This window comes from Ambystoma mexicanum, chromosome 5p (genome assembly GCF_040938575.1).
Source record: "Ambystoma mexicanum isolate Mex_15411 chromosome 5p, UKY_AmexF1_1, whole genome shotgun sequence".
Taxonomy (NCBI): domain Eukaryota; kingdom Metazoa; phylum Chordata; class Amphibia; order Caudata; family Ambystomatidae; genus Ambystoma; species Ambystoma mexicanum.
In genome coordinates, this window is record NC_090930.1 from 22,040,875 (window position 1) to 22,064,871 (window position 23,997).

General features: G+C 47.0%; 1 protein-coding gene across 3 annotated transcripts in view; it reads right to left on the reverse strand.

Moving 5' to 3' along the window:
• Positions 1-473: 473 nt before the first annotated feature.
• OGT (O-linked N-acetylglucosamine (GlcNAc) transferase) overlaps positions 474-23,997 on the reverse strand; it is an 810,702-nt gene continuing 787,178 nt past the window's right edge. For all 3 annotated transcript variants that reach the window (XM_069612350.1, XM_069612349.1, XM_069612348.1), the window contains exons 21-22: positions 10,055-10,178; positions 474-1,972 (exon numbers count right to left, since the gene is read on the reverse strand). In XM_069612350.1, coding sequence (XP_069468451.1) covers positions 1,798-1,972; positions 10,055-10,178 — 299 coding nt within the window. In that variant the 3' untranslated portion in view covers positions 474-1,797. The remainder of the gene's footprint in view (positions 1,973-10,054; positions 10,179-23,997) is intronic.

Sequence of the window (23,997 nt, forward strand, 5' to 3'; positions counted from 1 at the left end):
GCTCCACTAACACAAAGCATTTTCACCTGTGATGTACTCCTGTTAGGGGAGGGGCTGACGGCCACTGTCTGCACATGGCAATAATTTTGCCGTTGCACCAGCTTAGATTGTCAAGTGCCCAGGGCTGAAGCTAAATTCCATGCCCATTGTTCCCTGTGCCTACAACTATGGGACCCTCAGCAAGACCCACAGTGTGCAAATGGAATGAGAATGTGCTAGACTTGTACCTGCCGACTAGAGTTGCGTGTGCACACCCGGTGCCCAAAACATGCCCCTATCAAACAGCAACAGACAAAAGGCTAGCCTTGCATGGTCCCCTAACTACTTATTTTGAGGAAGCTCCCCAGGGGTAAACTTCATGAATGGCATTTCGTTTTTGCAAGACAACAGAACCATAAGAACAGACAGAAGAAGCCGTCAATTACACCAAGTGCAGTCTAGCTCACACAAAATGAAAAGTCTAGACACGGGAGGCAGATTCATCATTTAATGAACACAAATCTACTAACTCCACTCCAGCCAATACTTACCTGGGATCTGCTGAAAGCGACCAGAACAAATCTCAAAATGAAGGGGCGAACAAGAAATTCCAATTATTCCAAACACACAATTTTCAACAAAATACAAATGCACAAACAGCAAAGAAATAGAATCCAAAAGTAGTAATCATCTGGGCCGTGACTGGGGTAACCAGAATAAAAATGGGATAGACTGCATGAATAAATCTTTATTTAATAATTAAAAAAAATCCCCTTTTCCTCATCTAGGGACGGTCCCTGCAAACAGGTTTCCTGAATACTTTGGCTTTTGGCACCAGTTGATATGCAATGCCAGGAAAGATGAGGCTAACCTCACAAATGGGAACTGGAAAGGGGGAGAGGTGGACAAACCCAACAGAGCCAGCTTTGGTAGAGCCAATAGCACACATTGTAGAAATCACTCCCATCTCCAAGGATTCACTGGACCAGGAATTCCACTGAAGGAATTCAACATTATAAATAGGGCAGTAGCTGTGTGCTTTATAAAACTAAAAACACCCAGAAGCAGAAAAATTATGTATCCTAATAGGTTCACTTAACCTACATTTTGAGAGCTAACGTTCGTGCGCTCGGTCAGAGACCAACTTCACTCCTAATTCAGGCTACAGATCGGAGGTGGGAATTAATCACAGTCTAGTACAAACTACCAGATCGTGATCTCTTAAAATCCCAGGACTATACATTAAATGCATCTGTACAAATTGAGGGATCAAACAAATCTATCATCTAATTCAGGGGTCATACAATAAATGGCACCAGTCTAAATTCAGAGTCCATTCACATTGCTTCTGTTCAATTACGGAACTGCCCCTAAGGTGGGGCCTGCTATGGTGGTGGTAGGAGAACCTCTCACACGCACACACATACACATCTCAAAACAATTAAAAAGCATCTATTCCAAATGTACATACTCTTTAGAGGAGAGACCAGAATTGAATTCACATGAACAGAGTACTCAGTCCATAAAGCATAATTTCCTGGCAGTGCACGCACCTTCAACCAGGATTTCAAGGAAACTGCTCAAAAATGAACTCTTAACAGAAAGACCTATGCAGTCATGTCCCACCTGGAGGGCCGCATGGCAGTACCCGGGGAAAACAGTTCATTCTCCGGACTTTCTCTTCAGGCCGTGTGGTCTTTTCATTATTTGTATTTACTACCATATATTAACGTTCATAAAGTACCAGGTGTGTGAAAGAAAGAGCACAGTCAAGAGGCCCAAGTACACAACGCCAGTCCTTGAAGTACACAAGGTCCTTTATGCAGATTCCGTCGTCTCCACTGGTTTGACAAGATGTTCAGGCTTGTTTCCAGCAGCATAGTGTTCCCACATCTGCAGATAGAGTCGTTCCAGGTCCATTGTGTACTGCTTTGTGTTGAACAGAGGGCTTGATATCCGCTGCTTCCAAACCTTTGCTCGGATTTTCTTCAAACTGCACAGAAATGAAAAGGAATCATTCTCGAATGTGAAGTTACTGTTATGACAAACCAATTAAAAAGTCCAAGTAATTCAAATTTTTACTGCTGTAGTACATTTAATTAAAAGAAGATGCTTAGAAACTTAAACTCCGCACCCAAAGCGGTGGCTACACCCAATCCCAGATGCACCCACTCCCCTCATCTGCTGCTGGCAAGCCTGTGCCATTTTCTCAGCCAATGAGTGCAAGTTCTTGTAGGAAAAGAAAATTATCTAGGGCAGTAGTGGGGAAGCTAGCGCCCCCGACCCCCACCCCCCGATATTTTTGTCTACAGCTCCCTCCAGCCCTAGATGGTATAGTTGTACAGGGTCTTGGGACTTGTAGGCCAAACATCAGGAGGGCCGCAGCTGGGCACCTTTGATCCTGGGTATATTAAGCATGGTTTGCATGACTGAAGGAATTCTAATGACATTAATTACTTACCGTAATACATTTCTGATGATTGTATCTGCTTAGATTCACGTGCTGTGCATATGGTCTGACATCCAGTTGTAACCGCGTAGTATTGCATCTCGTCTTTCGGGGACCGAAAGGGGACGTCGGCACAGGCGTGTCTGTAACACTATCCCTATCGTGACGTGTAGTGTACCCAAAATCCCTCACGCGCCGAGGTCCCTCTGATTATATTTTATTATGCCATGAGGGAGCCCAAGGCTATTGTGAGTGAGTACATGAGACAAAGTAGTAAGACGTCTATGCTCCTTCCACCAGAGCGGGGAGGTAGGGAAGGCGCATGTGAATCCAAGCAGATACAATCATCAGAAATGCTTTTATGGTAAGTAATGCATGTCTTCTGATGCTTGTTAATCTGCTTAGAATCACATGCTGTGCGTAGACTAGCAAGCAGTACCCGGAGTTGGAGATTGGTTGTGAGAAGGAACAGTAGAGAAAAGATGTCTTAGTACTGCTTGTCCCATCTGAGAATCAGACCTAGAATGAGTGTCTAGGCAATAGTGTTTTGTAAAGGTGTGTACAGAACTCGAGGTTGCCGCTTTGCAAATGGACTCCAGGGGAACATTTGTAATGAATGCCATGGAAGCCCCAGTGCCCCGAGTAGAATGTGGTCTAGGCTTGAAGGGCAGTCTTAGCAAGAGTGCAACATAGTGTGATGCATTTGACAATCCACCTTGAGATAGCTGATTTAGAGACAGGATCCCCTCTCTACCAGCTGCCACTGAAAGGAAAAATGGGTTCGTTTTCCTCAGTGGTTTCGTTTTTTCCAGGTAGAACATGACTGCCCTGCGCTCATCTAGTGCGTGTAGGCTTCTTTCGGCCATGCTAGTGGGATCCTGGAAAAAGGTAGGTAGTTCAATCAATTGGTTCACATGGAACTCCGAGATCAATTTAGGCGCGAATCTGAGATGGGTGCGCAGAACCACCTTATTCCTGTGCACTGTAATTAAGGGGTCTAGAACAGAAAGGGCCTGTAGATCGCCAACCCTTCTGATAGAAGTGATAGCCACTAGGAAGGCCGTTTTAAAAGTCAGGTCTTTTAGACTTGCTTATGCATTGGCTCAAAGGGAGATCCCATGAGTCTGGTTAAAACCACATTTAGATCCCATCTAGGAGATGGGTGAGAAATGGAGGATAAATCCTCTTAACCCCTTTCATAAAAGCCTTAATCACTGGTATCTTCCACCACAACACCTTTTGTTGTGATGTGGTGTAGGCTGAAAGAGCAGCCAGATGAACCTTTAGGGGATTAAAGACCAACCCTGTGTCCAACAAATGGGTTAGGTACAACACAATGTGTGTGGGTGAGCAATCGATGGGATGGACGCCCTTGGTATTACACCAGATGACAAAACGTTTCCATTTGCTGGCATAGCAATAACAGGTGTAAGGTTTTCTAGCTTCCCCGAGTATGTCCATGCACCTCTGAGGGAGCTGTAGGTGTCCAAACTCTATGACCTCAGGAGCCAGACTGCTAAATTCAGAGTTTGTGGGCATGGGTGCAGGGTCTCCCCCCCTGTCCTGGGACAACATGCAGTACGGGCAGAGTGATTTTACTGGTGGGGAGAGGGACATTTCCATTTGATGAGCAAACCAGGGTTGGCAGGCCCACATGGGAGCCACCAGTATCATGGTAACTGGTTCCTGGTGCATCTTGTGCACTATCTTGTTCAGAAGGGAGTCAGGGGGGGTGGGGGCGATGGTCAGGTAAAAGCGTAGACAAATTTCCCTAACCATGTTATCCAGAGACCGTTCCCCTTGGGAGCTGTTCTGGGGGTACCTGGAGGCACAGTCTTGGCATTGTCCGTTCTCCTGGGTTGCGAACAGGTCGCTCTCTGGGAAGCCCAATTCTGCGAAGAAGTGGGACACAATGTCTTTGTGCAGACGCCATTCGTATTCTACGGGTAGAGCAAAATCTCTGCTGAGCATATTTGCCAGAAGATTGAGTTCCCCATGAACATGTTGGGACAACAGAAACATCTTGTGTTTGAGAGCCCACCGCCAAATGCTTTGGGACAGCTTGGATAGCCCTGGAGAGTGAGTGCCCCCCTGTTTGTTCAGGTAATACATGGCTGTAATGCTGCCTATTAGAATCAGCACTGTCTTCCCTTGTAGTTGCATCTGAAAGGCCTTTAATGCCTTGAACACCGCTAATAGCTCCAGTAAATTTATATGGTTGGACGCTACTTGTGGGGACCACACTCCATGCCCATGGTAAGCCCCCCCCCCCCCCACCCCTGCAGAGAGGGAACGAGGGCTGGCGAGACAACTACCAGATCTTCCCATTGTCCGCTGGCCTGACACCACTGGCTGTTGAGCCACTCTTGCATGGGACGCATGCGCAGCCGTGCGTGGGGAACCAAGTAAATGCATGACGCCATCATTCCTAGCAAACGCATGACTTTGCGCACTGTCACCTCCTGACTGGCTACATACTGAGGGATCTGAACAAGCATGTTCAGAACCCTCTCGTTGGAGGGGAAGACGAGGCCGTCAATGGTTTTATTTGACTGGGGACTATATGATTTTTTTCTCGTTGATAGAGAAACCCAGACTGAACAGGTGATCTACGGTCTTTTGGGTGTTCAAAAAACATGTGTCCTAAGAGTCCCCTGTTATGAGGCAGTCGTTGAGGTAAGGGTAAACCGGGACGGATAGTCTGTGCAGGTGTGCTGCTGCTACTGCCAGGACCTTTGTAAACACCCTTGTCGCCGAGGCGATGCCGAAGGGGGAGCATCTTGAATTGGTAATGCCTGTACTCTATCATGAACCTTAGATATGTCCTGTGCGCTGGCAACATTGAAATACGAAAGTATGCATCTTTCACGTCCAATGTTGCCATGTAGTCCCCCCGTTTCAACAGTGGGATCACCTCCTGTAGCGTTACCATGCAAAACATTTGAGGTTATATGAACTTGTTCGCTGGGCGCAGGTCTATAACAGGGCGCATTGTGAGGTCCTTTTTTGGGTACAATGAAGTACACTGAATAAATACCCTTGTTTACCTGAAGAATAGGGACAGCTTCTATGGCGTCCTTTCCCAGCAGCGCTTGATTCAGGATCTCTAGATGTTGCAGTGAGCGGCGCGGTGGTCTGAACTGTGGAGGTCGGGCTAATTCCACGCAGTAGCCGTGGGCGACCATCTTGATGACCCACTGGTCTGAAGTTATCCCCTTGACCTGGATCTGATGGTCATTTCTGACCAGAGGCTGCGGCTCCTCTAGGATTGGGGCCTCTACCTCTGGCTTTGTCGGGTCGCTGACCACTTGGTGGGTCGTATGCGAGGCTTCCTGATGTTTGTCCAGCATTAATATTTAGATGTTCTGACTTGCACGGGACTGCCCTCGAAAGGACAGATGAGAATGACCTCCCGTTTGGAGTTTTGAGTAATCTGTTGCAGGGACTTAAGAGTCTCATGCTCTTTTTGGCCGTTTCCAGGGCCTCATCAACCGCTTTTCCGAAGAGGTTAGCTTCTTCAATGGGTTTGTTGATGAGAGCGGCCTGTGTCTCAGGCTTGAAACCCGAGTTACGAAGCCAAGCCTGCTGCTTAAGTAAAGTGCCCTTGGCCAGAGACCTGCCTGCTGTCTCAGCAGTGTCCCGAGTTTTCTTCATTACATTCTGGTTTACTTGCCTGCCTTCGACAGGTTCTGGGACTTCCTGGAGACCTTTGTGTACTAGGTTCCATTGAGCGTCTGCATAACTCGGCAGCAGCATAGTGTTATTCGCTATGCATGTGGTATATGCAGCAGCCAAGGTCACCCGCTTACCTAAGGCATACAACCTCTTGGATTCTTTATCTGGAGGCGCCTCCCCCGTAGCAAGGGGTACTCCTGCCCGTTTCTGGGTGGTAGTCACTACCATAGAGTCGGGTGTGGCGTGCCCTTTAATGTATTGAGGGTCCACTCTTTGGTTCACTGCCCGGGTCTGAGCTGGCGACACCAGGGAGGGGGCCAATCTTCTTTTAACAGAATTAAGGAGGGGAATGGCCTGGCTTGAAGGGGGGGTTTCACCTTGAGAATGTGCTCCACAAAGTCCTGCTCGGGTACTGCTTCTTGAGTAGTGATTTGGAAGTGGTCTGCTGCCTTCCTTAACATGGCATTGAAGGCCATTTGGTCGTCCACGTGGACGGAGGAGAATCCAGGCACAGAACATCAGTGTCCTGATCTTGTTGGGGGAGCGTCCATGGGTCCATCTCCCCTTGCTGGGTTTCTTCTCAATTGTCCAAGGTATACGCCTGGCCCTCATTGTAGCCCTGCAGGAAGGAGGGTTCTTCACTGTAAATGTTCTGATAAGTGTCCATCTGGAGGATATCTTCATGATGGACGGGTAACCGAGGGCTGATCTTCTTGGAAACGTGAAGCTTAGGTTTTCAATGAGATCTTTTCGGGGAAGGATGTTCAGAAAAACCGATATTTTTTCCAAGATGATCCATGCACCCTTCAAATTTCTCCCTTGTCCACTTAGAGGAACCAGAAGGGCCTACGGGTGGAAAAACGTCTTCCGCCCCTTGGTGTCGAAATTTGTCACCCAGGGTGTTGGAAAGAGGCTCCTGACTGCCCTCGTAGGTATCGCGAGAATCAGGGCACCATGGCTTATCTATAGATTTGCCCGCGTCCTGCCCCATGTTTTTCGACGGAGTAGGTATCAGCTCAACCGCCGAAGTAATTCTTGCAATACTGTGTTCAATCACTGTCGAATCGGCGTGAGTTAGTGGTTCCGAAGGCCTAGCAGTAGCTTTCACGCCTTGAGGCCTAGTCGTAGATTTTGGGCCTACCGAGCATTTAGGGACCGTCGAGAGTCTGCGCTTCGACATGTATACCTGATTTAGGGGGTAGTACCCTTGTTTGTTTTGGAATGCCCAGTTGCAAAACGCTGCTGCAGATGCGGGGAAGGCTGCTGATCTGAACGATCAGAGGAATCCGCTTGTATTGGACGGCCCTGCTGGCGCTTTCACCTTTTGCGATGTACCTGTCGAAATAGGTGGAGGGGTTGTGCGTTTAGTGCGATGTGTTCTTTGTACGCCCCTGTCGCCGGGTGTTGTCCCTGAAGCGAGACTAGCGTCGGGCCTTAAAGGGTCAGGGACGGGCGTGGCGGACCTAGAAGTGTCTGCCTCAAGGTCTATAACATCTGCAACGGATGTTTTGTCATCTGAGGTGCCTCCGATACTTTTGGCGGGTGTGGCGGTGGGGGGGCCTGGGTAGGGCAAGAGGGTTCTGCCCGTGGCATACAGTACGCAGCCCACCGCTTTACACAGCACTCCTTAAGGGTCTTAGGCCAAAGGAGCTGCACACCGCTTCTCGTCGTGATCTAAGGCGAGTCAAGAATTACACGTTCTGTGCTAGTCTTTCCACGGGTATCTGACCCTACATTTAGGGCAGAAGCTAAATGGAGTCCTTTCCATAGGAAAAGGTGTAAACAAAGATGACCAGACAGAGGGGAAAGAGGAAAGACAACGAAGATATGCCCACCCCGACCCCCACTCTCCCTACTGTGAAGGCCGGCCAGAGGGCTCGGCCACGTGGATGCGTCAGCCGCTGGATCTTAGGCGCCGAAATCCACCACCGTAGACAAATCCCCCGCAGTCTTCATAGAGGTTGTTCCTGCCGTTGAAGTGACTTAAAAGGGGCAATAACCGACAAGTCGGTTTAAGATAAACAATGGCTCTTATGTAAGAGCTCCGCTATAGGGTGACCAGTTATCTGGGTGGAAAAACAATCTAAGGGACCTCGGCACGTGAGGGATTTTGGGTACACTACACGTCACAATAGGGATAGTGTTACAGACACGCCTATGCCGATGTGCCCTTTCGGTCTTCGAAAGACAAGATGCAATACTCAGCGGTTACCACTGGATGTCGGACCATATGCACAGCATGTGATTCTAAGCAGATTAACAAGCATCAGAAACATTAGTTACAATGGCGTCTTAAGCAGGTATATTTATACATCCCAGTCCCTTCAGTCCCACGATTGAAACAGACAAGCGGGGCAAAGAACCATGCTAATAAAACCGAAACTTAACCCAAAAGGTTTCCCAATCTGCACTGCAGCAGACCCTTGCAGAATGCATGGCTATCCTTTTAGATTCCATCAATACCCATGTTCAGCAGTAAAGCTGTAGAAGCAGAGTCTGCTGTCGCTGCAGGAGAATGAACCCCCCTATGGAAGGAGTCTGACCTATCCAACTAAATAAAGCCCACCTAGCTAAGAGACTGCAGAAGCCTCCTTTGGTCCACAACTTCCTTTAACAATATTATATTGTGGAACCCTAGCCAAGATGCACCTTATTAGGATGCCCCTTGTGGATTGGGTTGAAAGTGTGCAAGTACAGCAGGAGAGCATTCCTCTTCTAGATGCTCAAAGAGAAGTACCAGCGTTCGATAAAGGTATATGCCGTGACTTCCTATTCTTACATAGTTCAGTGAATCATGCAGTGGACAACCAGTCTGGGATGGTCGCCACATTCAAACCTTTCCAGGCCAATTTCCAGCCAACCACTCAGTTTAAGGATTTAGACTTTATGCCAAACACCTTTTCATATGTCCATCCAGATCTGGGCATAGCTGACCCATAGCACCCACCCTGGAGTCTCAGGAGGCCATGCGCTTCCACAGCACACACTCGTTGACATGCTTACCAAATACATTGCCTGGTTGTGGAGTCTCACTGGAATTCTATATGCTGGGAGCAATAAAATGGGTACCTGGATGGAGAGAGTTTGTTGCAAGATTGCCAAAAACATTACACTTCACCAGTCCGCTTTTAAAGATGGACTAGCACGGTATGAATGCTTAGAGATGCATGCACTGAGCAGCATCGCCAGTGATGCCTTGGATGGGGACTCACTGGGAAGAAGTATGGTGAACTATGACGGAAGAAGCAAAAATGACAAACCGCTCCCAGAGTTTTATCCCAACACCTTTGGTGACAAAAACCTGTTTGGAAGGGCAGTCGACTGGCTCGAAAAAAAAACAAACAAATGAACTAATGAGACCAACAGTAATGAGGGTAGTAACATCACACCCCTTTCTTAGAAAGGTAACAGCCTAGAGAAGAGGTCAGGGGTCACACTCCTTTTAGCAGTCCTTTCAAGGGCACTAGGATTGCAAAAGGGGTCTGGCTCCTAGACCGTTATGTAAAGGTTGTGATGTTGGAGAAAAGGGGGCCAAGGGAGAGCAGCCACACCTCAAAATGTGGCCTTTTTTTATATTTTTCTAGGAGGGAGTACACACGATGGCCTTAAATGGACACTTACCTCTGCAGTTATGGACCGTGCCTTAAACTGTGCCTTAGACTTTCAAACATTGTGTTGCATATCTGGTTTGACTTGATTCACATTCGTTCTTGCTATTGGATGCATCCGTTCCCATGGCTTTGTAGACGTTTAATACTTTACAAGCAGGCAAACTACATCAACCATTTCAGAACTTTTAGGTGTAATCAAAGTTTCATATGATTACATCATGGTGTTTTGGCTTTTTAATTGCATGCATTGTAGAACACATGCACATCTGAGCCTTCTTACTTTACTGCAACCTCAACTAATGCAAACTCTCAGGCATTGCGCTGCCATTCCCATACTTACTATTCCAGGTCAGTTCCAAGTTTCACTGCAATGTCCTCGTATTCCTGCCTATTTTTTGCAATTAGTTCTGGGCAACCGAGGCAGGTGAGCTGTGATGCAGCTACCCGGGATGCAAGCGTCTCCCCTGAAATTGAAGGGTAAAATTACTGGTGGCGATGAACCATACATTTCAGATATGCATCAAATTATACCGAAGAGATGATCAGCAAAGTGCAAAGGTAGACATACCGCAATATTACCCACCAGTGCAGAAAGCAAAGCACATTAAAATTAATGCATGATCTAGTGGTTTGTTGTGGGATCGTTTACTCAATTGTATTTTCTTTTTAAATAATTTGTATTGGTTTCTTTTTAATACAAAAATAAATCATGGAAAATCCAGACCAGGCATGCAGCGATAAACAATGTATTAAAGATTTAAACTAACTCATGGGGGTGCAACATGGTGAATCATCGCATGTCAGACATAAAATTAGATGTGTGAAATAAGGCAAATTACATTGGAGTTATCAGGTGCTCCAACTCAATTTGCGTCATAGCATTCAAAAAGGCTTTCCTCGGGCACGGTATTGATAATCGATCTTTGCAATTAATCCCATTATAGGCCATGACCAATCGAGCTCCTAGGATCATCCGATTGGCTAATTTTGCATGCGGTGCTCTCAGGGTAAATATATCTTGCTCATAAACATCTCCCAACAGGAAGACCAAAAGATCCACGGGCAAATGAAAGCCTAAAGTGCTCCATGTATTGCATTGACTATTCCTATCCAGAATCATTTGATGTTGGGACAATGCCAACATACATACGCCAGGGAGCAGATCTCCCCACAACCCCTCCGGCAGTTCACAAAAGAACCCAGGAACAAATCAGGCTTCAAATCCCATTTATATAATATTTTGTGTGTTTCCCTTATCGTGGTGCAAATCAAGAATTTAGATGCTTTGTGTCAGATGCTTTCCGAAGAGGATTGGGGAACTCCAGCTGCAATTCGTCCTCCCCATGTTGTATCTAGTCGGGCTTTTCTTCAGTGTGGACATCATTCAATATTTTGTATGTACTGAAAATTGTATGCGCTGATGAGTTTAAAGATACCAGCAATTCAAAAGCAGTCAGTTCCCTAGTGCCCCTCTTTCGGACCTGTGGTTGTGACACCCAGTGTTGCAAGTGTGTGTAGTGACATGTTTCCTCTAGTGAAAAGTCTGCCTTACAATCTTGTTTGTGGAGCCCTTCCTCGTCCATATGGCTCAATGTTCTAAGAACCCCCCTCTTTCCATTTAACAAAACACACTGCCATCTAGTCCTGGGATGAAACCTGGATTCCTAAACACAGGGGATAGAGGTGAAGGAAAGGAAGATAGCGTGAATTCTAAATTGGCCATATCCCAGTACAAATGGTTGGACTGGATAGAGGGATGCTCCTTGGTGGCGAGCCAAAGCAGTGGCATAAAGGGACGGCTAGATTGTAAATGTTGGGCTGGGTGTCAGCCCAGTCTAATAGGGTTGAAATCTGTGCAGCAACCAAATATTTGGTGTGGCAACCCCCCCACACCATTCCCCCTCCCCCCCCCCCCCCCCCAACTACCCCGCTGCCTCAATAGCATTAGTAACCCCTGGATATTCTAGTTCTACCCAGCCATATAAAATGCCAGATCCTTGCCTGCAATTTTTGTATAGCTCCCAGTGACATTTTAATAGCTAGGGCCTGGAAAGGATCAAGCAGGCGTGGCAGCAGATTCCTTTTCACAGCTGTAAACCTGCTGAACCAGGAGTTTTCAGTTTTCTTCCATCCCTCTAGATCAGCAAAGAAGAATCTGCAGTTCACCAGAAAATTGTCTTCCCTTTAAATTTGGATGCGTGCGAGCCTGGGTGCATGCGCTCCCCTGACTCAGCCCACCGCTGCCACTCCTCAGTCCCCTTTGACGCGTCAACAATATTACAATTGCCTAAAGACACTGGTTTATTATGTGAGAGGATGGTGAGACATATGGAAGAAAGGGGACTATGGACTAGGAGTACGTTAGTCACTACAGAGAGTAACTTATAATTACTCCTACGTCCCATCCCCTCCCATCCATACTGTATGGGCGATTACAACTGAATGCAGCCCTGGGGAGGAGAGATACCCCTTTAAGAAAACCAGTCCTTCAAAACTGCCTGGCCAAATATTGCATCTGATCTGGCGCTGGCATCCAAGCAGTAGTGTTTGCAAAAGGCCGATGGTGAAGCCCAAGTAGCTGCCTTGCTGATCATCTGCCATAGAACGTTTGCTGGTAAAGACCTGTGCTGCCCCTCATACGCCTTCTTGATGGCCAACACCATCCACCTTGCTATTGAAGCCTTGCTGGCTTGACAGCCCGGTTTTGCCCGGCAAAAAGTGATGAACAAGGCATCTGATTTAAGGAAACTTTGTCCAGTCCAGGTAAAACCCTAGAGCAGGCCTGACATCCAGACAGTACAATACTTTGAGCCTCATCCTTTGGATCCGCAAAGAATGTGGGAAGTACCGTTAAGGGGAAAAGATGACACTACCATAGGGAGAAATGCAGGATGCGTCCTAAGCACCACCATGTCCCGGTGAAATGTGGTATAGGGCTCTGAAGCCTCCAGCCCCTGAATCTTGCTGATCCTATGGGCTGAGGTAAGGCCAACCAGCAGGACAGTGTTTATAGTAACCAGCCTGGAGTCTGCAGAGGGTTCTAAGGGCTTGTGGGTCAGGATGCCAGACCGGATGTGGACGCTTTACCAGTGGATATAATATGGTCAGGCCCGCCAAGTGCCTTTTAACTACCGGATTGGAGGAGGAGATGTCATCTCTGGAGTTCTTGTAGGCCCCTATGGCCGCTATACAAGTATGGCAGGTGTCAAACCTGCACACCAGAGTGAGCCAGATGCGCCAAGAAGGGTAACATCATCCAGTGAGCATGTCAGAGGATCCATCTTGTTTGGCTTGGCCCAGTGACAGATCCTCGTCCACTTGCTCTTGTACTGACTCCTGGTGGAGTCACTTCTTGCCCCCTGAATGATAGCTAGGTTGTCCTGTGACAAGTGCAGATGTTTCAGGGTGGCCTGTTCAGGAACCAAGCTGCCATCGACAACTTCTGTTGAGTGGGCTGAACCACTGTGCCCCCCTGCTGGGAGAGTAGGGGGGCTGGACCCAACAGGTGGTGTACTGGAGGCTGATCCGGCAGTCAGGAGTTCCATGAACCAAGGACTGGCTGGCTACCATGGCGCTATCAAGATGAGCTGAAGGCTCCGCGACTCCCTGACCTTGCAAACGACCCTGTGAAACAGTTCGGGGAAAAGCTTATGCATTCATTTTGTTCCACGGTATCTGCAACGCATCCCCCAGAGAGCCCCTGCCTTGTCGTACTCAGGACGCAAACTGGTGGCATCTTCTGTTGGCAAATCGGTCTACCCGACGGTGGCTCCAAATGTTGAAGATCCCCCCCCCTCAGGACATCCTCGTTCTACTGCCATTCGTAGTTGTCGACGCCCAGCCTGCTGAGTCTGTCCGTCTCCAAGTTGGATTCTCCCGGGAGGAGCACTGCTAATAAGTAAATAGTGTTCGACAGTACCCACTCCCATATGTCTAAGACTCCATGGACACTGCGGTCGTCCTGTGTAGCCCCCCCGTCACTCGAGGCACAGGTCTGTGGTAATGGTGATCTCTGGTAAAGGCTGCCTGAACAACCTGCCCGCTAACTGTTTAGCGTACGCTTGCGAACCTGTTTCCTGATTCCAAGGGGCTGAGAAATGTAGATGCAGCCTCTTCATTTTGAGCCTTTTGTGTGGCAGAACCAAGAGGCAAGCCGCCATTATTCCAAGCAGGTGCGGGTACCTGGTCTTCTGAGAAAATGCCCTGTGGCCCTCTTGAGTGCCGTGATCTTGTCCTTTGATGGGACGATCTGTCCCGCCCTGGTATCCAAATTAAACCTAGTAATGTTTAGGACTGCATGCAGAGTAACTGACTTCTTGAGGTTGATGGAGAACCCCAAATTGTATAATATGTGCATTAGAGTGGCAGCTGTGCAGTGTACTGCCTAGGGCGACTCCGCTCAGACGCACCAGTCATTGAGGTATGGTGGTGGCCCTCCGCAGGTCTGCTACAGCAGTCATTAACCTTGTAAAGACCCTCAGGCCGAATTGAGGCCAAAAGAGAGGACCTTGTATTGGAAATGAAAGACCACGATCCTGAACCAGAGGAACGAACGCTTGGGGCTCCCAAATCGGGATATTTAGGTAAGCATCCTTCAGATCCAGATAGCACATCCAGCCTTCCCCACACACAGTGACTCTGCAATGACTGCTGGAGTAACCATCTTGAAATTTTGAAGGGGTAGGGAAAGGTTAAAGGATGAAAGGTGGTGATAGTACATGGTACAAATATCCTTTAACATTAACAAAGATCTAGAACAACTCTCAGGCCAGCCGGTTTCTTTTTCTATATGGCAAATATACAGGAAGCGAAGCCCATGCCTCGCTGTGAAGCTGGAACCTCCTCCACCACCTGACTCGCAATGAACGAGCGGATTTCTGCCAGAAGAGTTGCAGTCCCAATCTGTGAGTGTTGGGGAGGAAAGAGGAAATGGACGTATCAGCAGACGGAAGCCTGAGGAAACTACAGAGAGAATCCATGGGTCTGCAAACCTTGCCCGCCAGGAATGAATGTGAAGGACAAGCCTGCCCCCCACCGGAGACCTGTGGATCTGCATGGCACTGTCACAGTTTTTGAGGCGGGTGCCTGGGAGGGTGACTGGAAAAACCCTGTGTGAAGATGTGTGCTGCTTGTGCTGCCAGCGCTCCTGAAAACCCCTGAAGCCACCAAGGTATGACCTCTGTCAGAGTGTGGGTGACTTTGGCTATAGGCCTTGGGCGCAGATTAAGTCATGATTGATAAGGATTTAGCTGCTTGGGAGCCATTTTTCTTTTTTATCAAGCTCATCGTCTGTAGTAGAGTGAAACAAGCCCCCCCCAAACTCCATCAAATAGTAGGTTGAGAATGTGCCCTTGCACATAGGGGTTAAACTTGGTCGCCTTGAGCCAAGCTGCCCTCCACATGTCGGTGGCGCCACAGCTCTGCCCACAGTGTCAAAGGGTGCCACCCTAACTCCATATCATCCTGGGCCACTATCTTCGCCTCTGCCAACCCAACCTTCAACCCCGTCTGACTATGTACAGGGAGCTCCGGGAGGAAGTCTGCTATCTCCCGCCAAAGCTTTTGGTTCACTGCTGCTAACATGGCGTGCACATTGGCATGGCACAGGTGGAGCTTAGCATTAGAGTATATCTTTTGCCATTGGAGCAGCTTTTCTTCCTTCCCTAGGAGGGCTGATGTAGGGGCAGTGTTACGGAGAATTATCAGAAATGTGCTAATTCCCTCCACCTTAGAGAACCCCAGCAACTTTGCTGGATTCTAAGGACTTAATTTTTTTAACCTGGAGAGAGCGAGACCCTTTTTCCCACTCTCTCGTATTTTAATGTGATTTTGAACACTGTTTCTTTTGGTTGTGGAGTCTGACAAACTCCATAGGCATCATCTTTTACAATGTGTCGTACAGCACCTTCAGTGCAGTGGACAGGGAAGTCTTCCAGATTTCCCAAAGGTTTAAATTACCTTCTCTGGGATAAACTACTGTTTCCCAGAGCAGTAAAGTGAAATTGACTTTACTTACATTTGTAACTTTCTAGACCCAGCACACGCCATCTTACAATAGGGTGCTGGAGGGGTTACCTAATATCCCCTTTGTCTAGCTTCTCATGTAACATTTTTTTATGTTACCCTTTTCTCACTGAATGGCTGGTGGCAGTGGTTTAGTGTTAACTACCATCGTGTGCATTTACCGCGGGCTGCGTTCGTAGCTGCAGTATATCACCCAAGGGTGTCATTTTTGTCGAAATGGCCCCAGTCTTTTCGCCATTTCGTTGTGGAAATGTCCTTCTTGAGATTTACTCTGCATGCCAAACCAGGTTTGGTCCCATTGTTCGCTTTGCCTTTGGCGGGATTCACGAGTGAAGCCCGCATCTGGCTCCAGGGTGTCTGGGGTAGGCCAGAAGTGAGGGAGGTGCCCGAAACTCCCTGTGCTTAGTCTCCTATGAGCCCAGATACACTCTGATGATTGGCCGGCCGACTGTCCGGCAAGGAGAGCCACCCTGCTGAATGAGTGACAGCTAGGCTGGAATGAAAGGGAGAAAACTGTTTAAAAGGAGAGTCTCTTGGACTGGAGAGCAGAGTTGACCACTGGATGAAGGAACCAAAGAAGAACTTGAGGATGCCTGCTGCAACTCCTGGACCATTCGTTTTCCCAGTGAAGCCCTGCTGCTGTGCTGAAGCTCCGAATTAGTTTCAACTAGAGAAGCCCTGCAAGGAAGACTTCTCCCCTTGAGTTGGTGGGACCAATGAACTCCAAAGTGAACTCGTTTTCATAGCCTCATAGGCTGTACTTCCACTGCTGCTGGAACCGAAGTGCCAGGGAGAGGAACACCAAATCGAGTGGATTGTTTTTAAGTCAGACCCGAGCGCCAGGAAGATCCTCAGACTTCCCTGAAGGACTGACCAAGCCTGAGCCACATTAACAGAGGGCTGGACCCCAGATGCGAAGAAAGTCTGAAGTGGTATCCGAGAACCGCAGTGTTGCTATTTGCTGTCAGACGAGAGGAGCTGAAACCGCAATGTGCCACTGAATTGAAGTTTGCCCATTGCTGCCGCCGACCTTCCCATTGCAGTGCAGGAGTCCCCAGAAGTCCTCCCTCTTGTCCTCATGGCTGAGGCACAGGACCAGGATCCGCAGAGCTACACAGGAACAGAAGCCAGCTTCAACCATTTAATCTAACCAAAGCTACTGTGAAGTCTAAGAACCTACCTCTTGTGGTGTAGTCTTACTTGTTCTCAGTTGAGACTGGTATTGGTTCTGTAGAGTTGCTTGCAACTTTGCCCCTCACAAGCCTCCCAGCTTGTGGCCCTTCAAGTGATCTTATTTCTACAAACCTTTCTGAAAACATTGTGCAAGACTTTTACTTGCCTGCAAAGATGATCTTCAGCTCCCCTAGACTTTGCTCAACTATCATTGGCTGTCCTGGCTCCCTGAGAGACTTCTTACCTCTGACAGTGTCTTTACCTTTTCCCCAGGAAATGGTTAATTTACTCTGCATTGGAATTGGAGGGTTGCAAAAGTACTTACCAGTTATGAATTATTTGTTAACCTTTGTTTTATTCCCTTATCTAACCTTTGCACCATACTCAGAATTGCTCTAAGTGTACCAGTGATAAATCAATGTCCACAGTGGCATAGGTATTTAAGTCACCTGAGGGTGTAGGAAGTGTGTGCGCCTTCCCAAATGGGTTTCAGAGAAACTGTGTTTTGTAGTGTATTTTGAAGCGTTACATGTTTTGCTCCCTTCTGAAGAAGGCTTATATAACTGTTAAATTAATAATTGTTCAATCAAGAAACCTTGAGTGTAAGAGTTTAGTTGAATACTAACTCTAACCACTCCACTGCACACATTGACCCCGCTTGAGAGAAGCCTGGCTGCTCAGCCACACTACCAACCCGTGTAGTATAGACTTATACAAAAAGGTGGGTTCCTATTGCCAGGAGGTCAAGATTGCTGTAGTCTCCCAAAGGGTACTGCACACAAACCTGCCCAACACTGGTGGCAGGCGGTGACAATCTATTGTAGAGTTGTTACATTGAGTATTTGCTTTGCTTTTTGTTGAACTAAAACCTTCAAAAGGCTAAGCTCCACTAGGATAGAAATTGTAACATGCCAAGTATGGAGGAATGTCTCTGTTAAAGGGAAGATAAATGAATAACAAGGTTGTTAGATCATCAAAGGTTGGATAGAAGGCCTTTATCTCCCACTAGCCCAGAAAATGTGGAAATTGGTAATGAGGATCATTCAGAGTATAACTCTAATGTCTTAGAAGAGTCAGAGGTGCGAGGAGCCCCAGGAAGGGAGCCCCTCCTTGCCTCAACCTATGCCCACTTGGACCCCACAAGGACCATCACGGAATCCAGAATATGTGTCGCTTGAGAAAATTACACTTTAATTGGAATTTAAAAGGTTACAAGCTCAAGCCAAAACATCAGGACATCAAACTCAGGGAATTGAAAATGCAACGTGCTCCTGAAATGAAAAGATTGTCTCTTGAAAATGTTTCCCTCCCAGAGTCCTCTAGGTCTTCCAGTCCCAAGAGGCCTCGCCTGCCCAAAGAAGCAGTGAGTATGTATGTGTGAAACTTGGTCTCAAAGGGGGGAATCAGTTGATTCCATGGCTTTTGTCTAGGCTCCCCCAGGTTGCAACTGATGCTGTGATGGAGGTGGGGGAACTAGAAAGATTGGCGTATGAGAATGTGAAGCTGGCTTTTATAGCCAGATTTGTGAAAACTCCTTCCCAGTACCTTAAGAGGTTTAGGACCCTCATAAAGACTGATGGTACCCATTGGGCTACCTGGGTGTGTGAATGTTTGAAAACCTTAGATGGATGGGTTAAGGGTTACAGAGTAACTAACTTTGAAGACATGAGAAATATGTTTTTGTTGGAATCTATTTTTGATGTCTGCTCTCCTGAGCGGAGACAGCACTTGGCGGACTCTAAAGAGATTGATCTCAAGAAGCTAGCAAAAGCTGCTGACTTGTGGGTTGCCAACAGGGCTACCCGCAAGGATTCTGGGGCCACTCATAAAAAGGATGAGGGGAAGCAGAACAAGAAAGATGAGAGAATTCTAACACCTCCAATCCAAAAGAGGGCCACAAACAGAAAAAGGGTAAGCCACATGGGAAACCAGGTCAGTCTAGTGATACCTCTGGTGCCAAACCAGAGGGCGATCAGCAGAAGCCCCCATTCCAGAAAACATTTGATACATGTTATGCTTGTGGGTCAACTGACCATGTGAAAGGGGATCCCAGATGCAAGGGTAAACCTTCAGGGGTCCACACTGTCTCCTTAGCCTTCATCCCTGAGGGTGAAGTTCATATGGCAAGTGGAAGCTCATCTATAGGCTGAAGACCCCATTGGAGTCTCAGCCAGTGTTTCTTTAGTATCCCTGGGGCTGTGGGAACAGTAGAAAGTAGATGTGTATAACTCCATTCCAGATAATACCAAAGAATATTACAAGGATAGTGTACTTGAGAATGGTCAGGCAACCCCTGCCATTAGAGACACTGGGGCCAGCATTACAGTGGTGGATGAAACCTTTTTCAAACCTGAGGATGTTGCTAGGGCACCCAAAGGTCACACTAAGCTTGCCGGAGGCCCGGTACAGGTGGTTCCAATACTACTAGCTCTCATCCAGTGCAACAATAGGACTATGAATACCTGTCAGTGTACAAAGTGAGGTGCCTGGGAGAGTCCTGCTGGGGAATGATTTAAAAACTCTTGTAGTTGTATCAAGCACCCCCCGGCCTCCCAGTAAAAGGAAGCAGGAGCAGACTAGGAAGGCCAGAGAGCTCACTTTAGATGACTCTCAGTGGGTTGTTACAGAGGAACCTATAACACCCAGTCCACAGGAAGAGCCAACTTCTATTTCCAAGAAGAAAGAGACAAAGGGGAAACCCAAGGTCTCAGGAAACAAGAATGATAGCACTCCTGCGCATTAAACCAGGACATCCCGAGAGGACAGTCCAAAGTCACACCTGTGACTACTCCACCAGCTGAAGCGCAGTGTGAGATCCAACCAGGAGAGGTTGAGTCAGCTACTGAGGATTCAGAGCTGGAAGACATGCGCTCTGTTGGAGATCTGGATCCTAAAGACCATCCTGAGCTGCAGTCTTTACTGGCAGAAGGTGGACTCTGTAGGGCAGACTTCAGCAGAGGTCAAAGAGAGTGTCCTACCCTTGAATGACTTCACAAACAGGAAGCTTCCCAGCTGGAAGGGCAAGACCCAGGGAAGCACAGGCTGTACTGGGAGGATGGTCTCCTTTACAGTGAGCCTATTGAGTCTACCCCAGGGGACTACAGAAGACTTGTCGTGCCTCAGGAGGTGAAACCCCAGTTTCTACAGTTATCCCATGAGATTCCTTTGGCTGGATACTTTAGCTTTAAGAAGACCAAGGAAAGGATTTCTCTATATTTCTCCTGGAATAAAATGGGGTCTGATGTAGATAAATTCTGTAGAAGCTGTCCCACTTGTCAGATATCTGGCAAGAGTGGAGCCAAGAACATGGCACCCTTGGTGCCTCTCCCAGTGGTGGGAGTTCCTTTTGAGAGGGTAGGGATTAACATTGCTGGTCCCCTAGACCCTCCCATATCTTCAGGCAGACGATTTGCATTCGTCGTGGTAGACCATGCTACCAGGTATCCTGAAGCCATACCTATGAGGACTGTTACTGCTCAGGCAGTGGCTAAGGCCCTTCTTGGTATAGTTTACCAGGGTAGGTTTTCCAAAGGAGGTTATCTCCAAAAGAAGACCCCACCTGGATTAAATCATTCCTGTCAGACCGTACCTCGAGAGTAGCCATAGATGATGAAGCCGCTGACCCCAGAACAGTCCCTCTGGCCGTCCCACAAGGATCCTGCTTATACCGCACCCTCTACAACGCATACACTAAATTACTCTTCGCTGCCCTCGATGCCATGGGAGTAATATACACCAATTTCGCCGATGATACACAGATACTTATCCCCATCACATGCAATCTTGAACAGGACACTATCTGCATAAACAATATCTATTCACTCATCCAGAACTAGATGGCAATAGTGCCTTAACGTAGAAAAAAACAGATCCTTATAGTCGGCACCAAAGCCTGCTTGAACAAACTACATCCGGACTACACTTCCATAGTTATAGATGGCACCCCAATCACCATCTTGAAACAGGTTAAAACCCTAGGTGTATACTTGTATTCTAATCTCACCATGTGCAAACATATGAGCGCCATCACCTCCTCCACTGCTCACACATCCAAACTGATTGCCCTGAGTCGACCTTGCATAATGCCCCAAAACTGCAGCACACTATCAAGGGCCCTCATTCTGGCAAAATTAGACCACTGCGACGTTCTCCTCTAAGGACCTCCAAGAAAAACCTGAACGAACTGCAATTATTACAGAATAGGGCCCGGAGAGCAGCATTGGGTATAAACAGAAGGGACCGCATATCTCAATACAGGAAAGAGGCACACTGGTTGTCCATTCCAGCTAGAATACTACATAAAACACTTACCATTACACACAAATGTGTCACTTCTAAGGCACCCATCTACCTCAACCATTGCCTCACGTGTAAAACCTTAGCTAGAACACTCATATCCAACACTCACCTTCTCATTCTTTGATTTGAGAACTGCAGAACAGGTAACTAGCTTCACAGTAGCTGAAATCTGGAATTCACTCCCTGCCAACATGCAAAGAAACCTCACTCCCACAAATACTAATTGCTTTGTTAACCTGCTTGCCCCAATTGTCAAATGCATCTGCCAAGTAATTATTTAGTTACATTGCAGTTTACAGGAAGAAATGTTAATTTGTAAGTGCCTCTGCATACCCATTAAGTCTTCTAACTAATCATTGTAACCAATAATCCTAAGTAAACTATAAGTAATCTTGTAACCTACGCCGTGATACCCCAGGGTGTGGGCGTATTACCGAATGCAATAAAATAGAAATTAATAAAATATCTCAGACAGGACCAATTGTATGTCCCACTACATGCAAGCCATGTGGAAAAACTGGATTGACCTGCAAGTTCTCAAACAGCCTCCCATCTCCTAATCAATGGTTTGGTGGAGAGGTTTCATAGAACTATGAAGAGCATGATAGGTGCTTTAGAAGAACCCCTTAGAAGAAAGTGGGCCATTAAACTACCAATCCTTCTCTTTGCTTACAGAGAAGTCCCTCAAGAAGTGGTTCGGTTAAGCCCCTTTCAGCTCCTTTATGGTCATCCGGTTAGCGGTCCATTGGCCCCAATCAAGGAAGGGTTGGAGAGTGCTCCTTCCCACAAGCCAGTGAGAGTCACTGACTATGTGTTAGGTCTCCGAAGGAGAATGACACATGATGACGGAAGCTTCTGATAACTTGAAAGCAGGTCAGGCTCTGGTTAAACATTGGCATGACCAGAAGGCCAACATGGTTGAGTTTACTGAAGACCAGCTAGTTCTAGTTATGGTACCTACAAGACAGAGGGCCACACAGGACAAATGAATTGGACCCTTCAAAGTTGTGGGCAAACTTGGAGAAGTCAATTATTTGGTGGACCCCCAGGGTCTTTCACATCAACCGCCTAAAGGCATATGTATCCAGACCAGAACTAGGAGCTTTGCTCTTAGCATCTGATCCGTAGGAGAGTGACCCTCTACCTTACCTTCTCAGGGGACAGCCTTTAGATGGAAAAAGTAGATGGAGTTAATTTCTCTTCTGATCTGACTGTGGAACGGCAGGACGAGTGCAAAGTTCTGTAAGAGGATTCAATTCAACACTACAGCTAAGTCAATGCCTAGTCTGGGATACTGAATGGAAACCCTTATTGATATATCTTTATGTCCAGTTCATGCGTTCTGGATGACTACCCCTATATAACACCCCTCTCTTGGAATCCCCCTGACCCCACTGAGCCAAGGAGTAGTTCTGTTTTGCAAGTTAAAAGGTTTATTTGATAATTTAAACAATAGATATATATATCACACATTATAATAATTTAATAATTGAATATCACACTGAATCTGAGCAGTAATCAATAATGGATAGTCTGGCACTAGCACACTTGTGAATAGGAACAGAAGAATAAGGTGGTAGGGTAGAGAATACTTTATATAAGTTCAGATGGATGTAATGTTGAATGAAAATGCAATACAGAAAATACTCAATATGATTTCAACAAAACAATGTAATCACTTTTCTCTGGCAATCCCCTCCCCCCTTTATGCAATGCAAGGAAATGGAAGGAAAGCGCACAGTTCTCAGAAATGCAATCAAATGTAATTCAGTTCACCCCAGCAAGCTTAGACTACAGAAGTTTGAAACACAGGCCCAAAATGCTTTTATATGTGCTGGCAATGAAGTGAAAAATATGCTAAAATGCTTTTAATTCCCTCTAGAGGTTCAGGGTGAGTGGTGTCAAGTTAATATTAGTCCAGGCTCACTCTAGCAATGATTCAGGGATGGTTCTTAAGAGGCAAACAAATTTTTAGCAAGGAAAGCAAGAAGCTTCTGTTTTCACACATGGAGAAATTTGCAAATCGCGGTAAATTCGCGAGTGCGTTTTTCTCGATTGCGGCAAAAGTGTAGGGGGTAGGAATGCGGTTCTACGATCGTTGAATAGCCAGGATTCCTAGCTTTCAGAGGAAAGTTACTGCAAGTCTCTAGGACAAACGATATGAGCGATTAAATAAAGGTAGTTTTTCGGATTTGGAATGTTAAAATTCAAAAAGACAAGTGACAGCTAGCAACTAGAAAATGACAGGTGACAGGAGGCAGTTCTACTTAGATTAAAATAGATTGAATTATATTATTTTAACTAAGATTGGTTCTACACAGTTCTGCTAGGTACTCACAATATATTTAGAAATAGAATGGGCCTCGCCACGGATCTGGTCAGGTTTTAGACTGGACTCTGGTCTGGTCTCGGCACTTCACAGTGATCTGGGTTAGCTCTCTGGTTCTGCTAACAGTGGTCTGGGTCAGCTCTGCTCTCTCTGGGTACAGCACTGCTTCTGGATCTTTCTGCACAGCTTTCTCTGGAGATTGATGGATTTGAAGTCTGGATCTCTGGATGTGGTATGGTCCGGCAGCATGCTCCGCAGCAAATGGAATTGAAGGTCCCTATCTGTCCTGACTGTCTGCTTTTATGTGTTTTGAAAATGGGTGTGTGTGCAGCATCACTAGGCTCTACCCCTCTTCACTTGTCATTGGCCACTTCATCCTCTTCCCCTTGATTGGGGGAATGAAATGAAGTGTCATCATGATGAGGTCTGCTTATGGTACAGAGAACCCACCCCTGTCA